The sequence below is a fragment of the Nanorana parkeri genome, unplaced genomic scaffold, assembly GCF_000935625.1.
Source record: "Nanorana parkeri isolate BGI_ZX_2015 unplaced genomic scaffold, ASM93562v1 scaffold1267, whole genome shotgun sequence".
Taxonomy (NCBI): domain Eukaryota; kingdom Metazoa; phylum Chordata; class Amphibia; order Anura; family Dicroglossidae; genus Nanorana; species Nanorana parkeri.
The window spans coordinates 129,218-130,038 of record NW_017307535.1 but is presented as its reverse complement, the minus strand read 5'-3'; the positions used below and the strand labels follow the sequence as shown (position 1 = coordinate 130,038).

Below are 821 nucleotides of genomic sequence, written 5' to 3'. Positions count from 1 at the left end.
TGTCCAGGCTGTCTGGCAGGGATTCCAGTGCCATATGCAGCATGTGTTCCTGTAGCAGGCAGCAGGGCGGGGTGTAGGGTGCCCGGCCCCTCACCTGTATGACAGGTGCTCTTACCTGTGTCTGCTCGGACTGGCTCCTTGTCACAGACAAACAATGGGACACTGATGATGAAGGGCAGCCGCCTCGCTGACTGACTCTCACTAGCAGGCAGCAGTGTGGCGAGCTCGGCGGGCGAGACCAAGTGTGCCAGAAGTAAAGGGGGAGACGACTCCTGAACCCCTGTCGTTTCTCCGCCCTCAGTTCCATTACTAACACAATATACATTTTTTTAAACGTTAGAGACATGCTGTGCGGATGTTAGGAATGCCCCCTCTATAGTTTTAGGTGGGGTATCAGAAATCGGCGCCCCCCGGCAGAGTGGCCGGCGCGGTGGGTGGGCTGCCAGTACTAATGATGGCGGATTGTGGTTGACTTGCGCTGTCAGTGTGAGCGCTGGATACATTGTATCCCTGTCACAGGTGATCTACAGGCCAGTGCTGGATACAGTGTCTCCCGGTCACAGGTGATCTTCAGGCCGGTGCTGGATACATTGTATCGGTGCCACGGGTGATCTATAGGCCAGCAGGAGGTACCAGCATGGCGCCCAGGAAGGGAGAGCTGACAGAGGAGGAGAAGGAGCTGGTGCAGGTCATCTCTAAAGGTGGGTGTGCGGGGCTGGGGGGATGTATGAGGCAGAGTAATGGCTCCTGGACAGGGACTGTCAGTCCAGCTGTGTATATTTCTCCCCCAACATGAATCTGAGACAAACAGCCATTAAATG

At 55.9% G+C, this 821-nt stretch overlaps 2 protein-coding genes across 2 annotated transcripts in view; one reads left to right on the top strand and one right to left on the bottom strand.

The window, feature by feature from the left end:
* Window positions 1-226, bottom strand: part of BZW2 (basic leucine zipper and W2 domains 2) — a 53,510-nt gene extending 53,284 nt beyond the window's left edge. Inside the window, exon 1 of the mRNA XM_018568963.1 lies at window positions 116-226. The gene's annotated coding sequence lies outside the window, so the exon portion shown is untranslated. The remainder of the gene's footprint in view (window positions 1-115) is intronic.
* Window positions 1-821, top strand: part of ANKMY2 (ankyrin repeat and MYND domain containing 2) — a 45,104-nt gene that overhangs the window by 11,674 nt on the left and 32,609 nt on the right. The window contains exon 2 of the mRNA XM_018568956.1: window positions 632-701. Coding sequence (XP_018424458.1) covers window positions 638-701 — 64 coding nt within the window. The 5' untranslated portion in view covers window positions 632-637. The remainder of the gene's footprint in view (window positions 1-631; window positions 702-821) is intronic.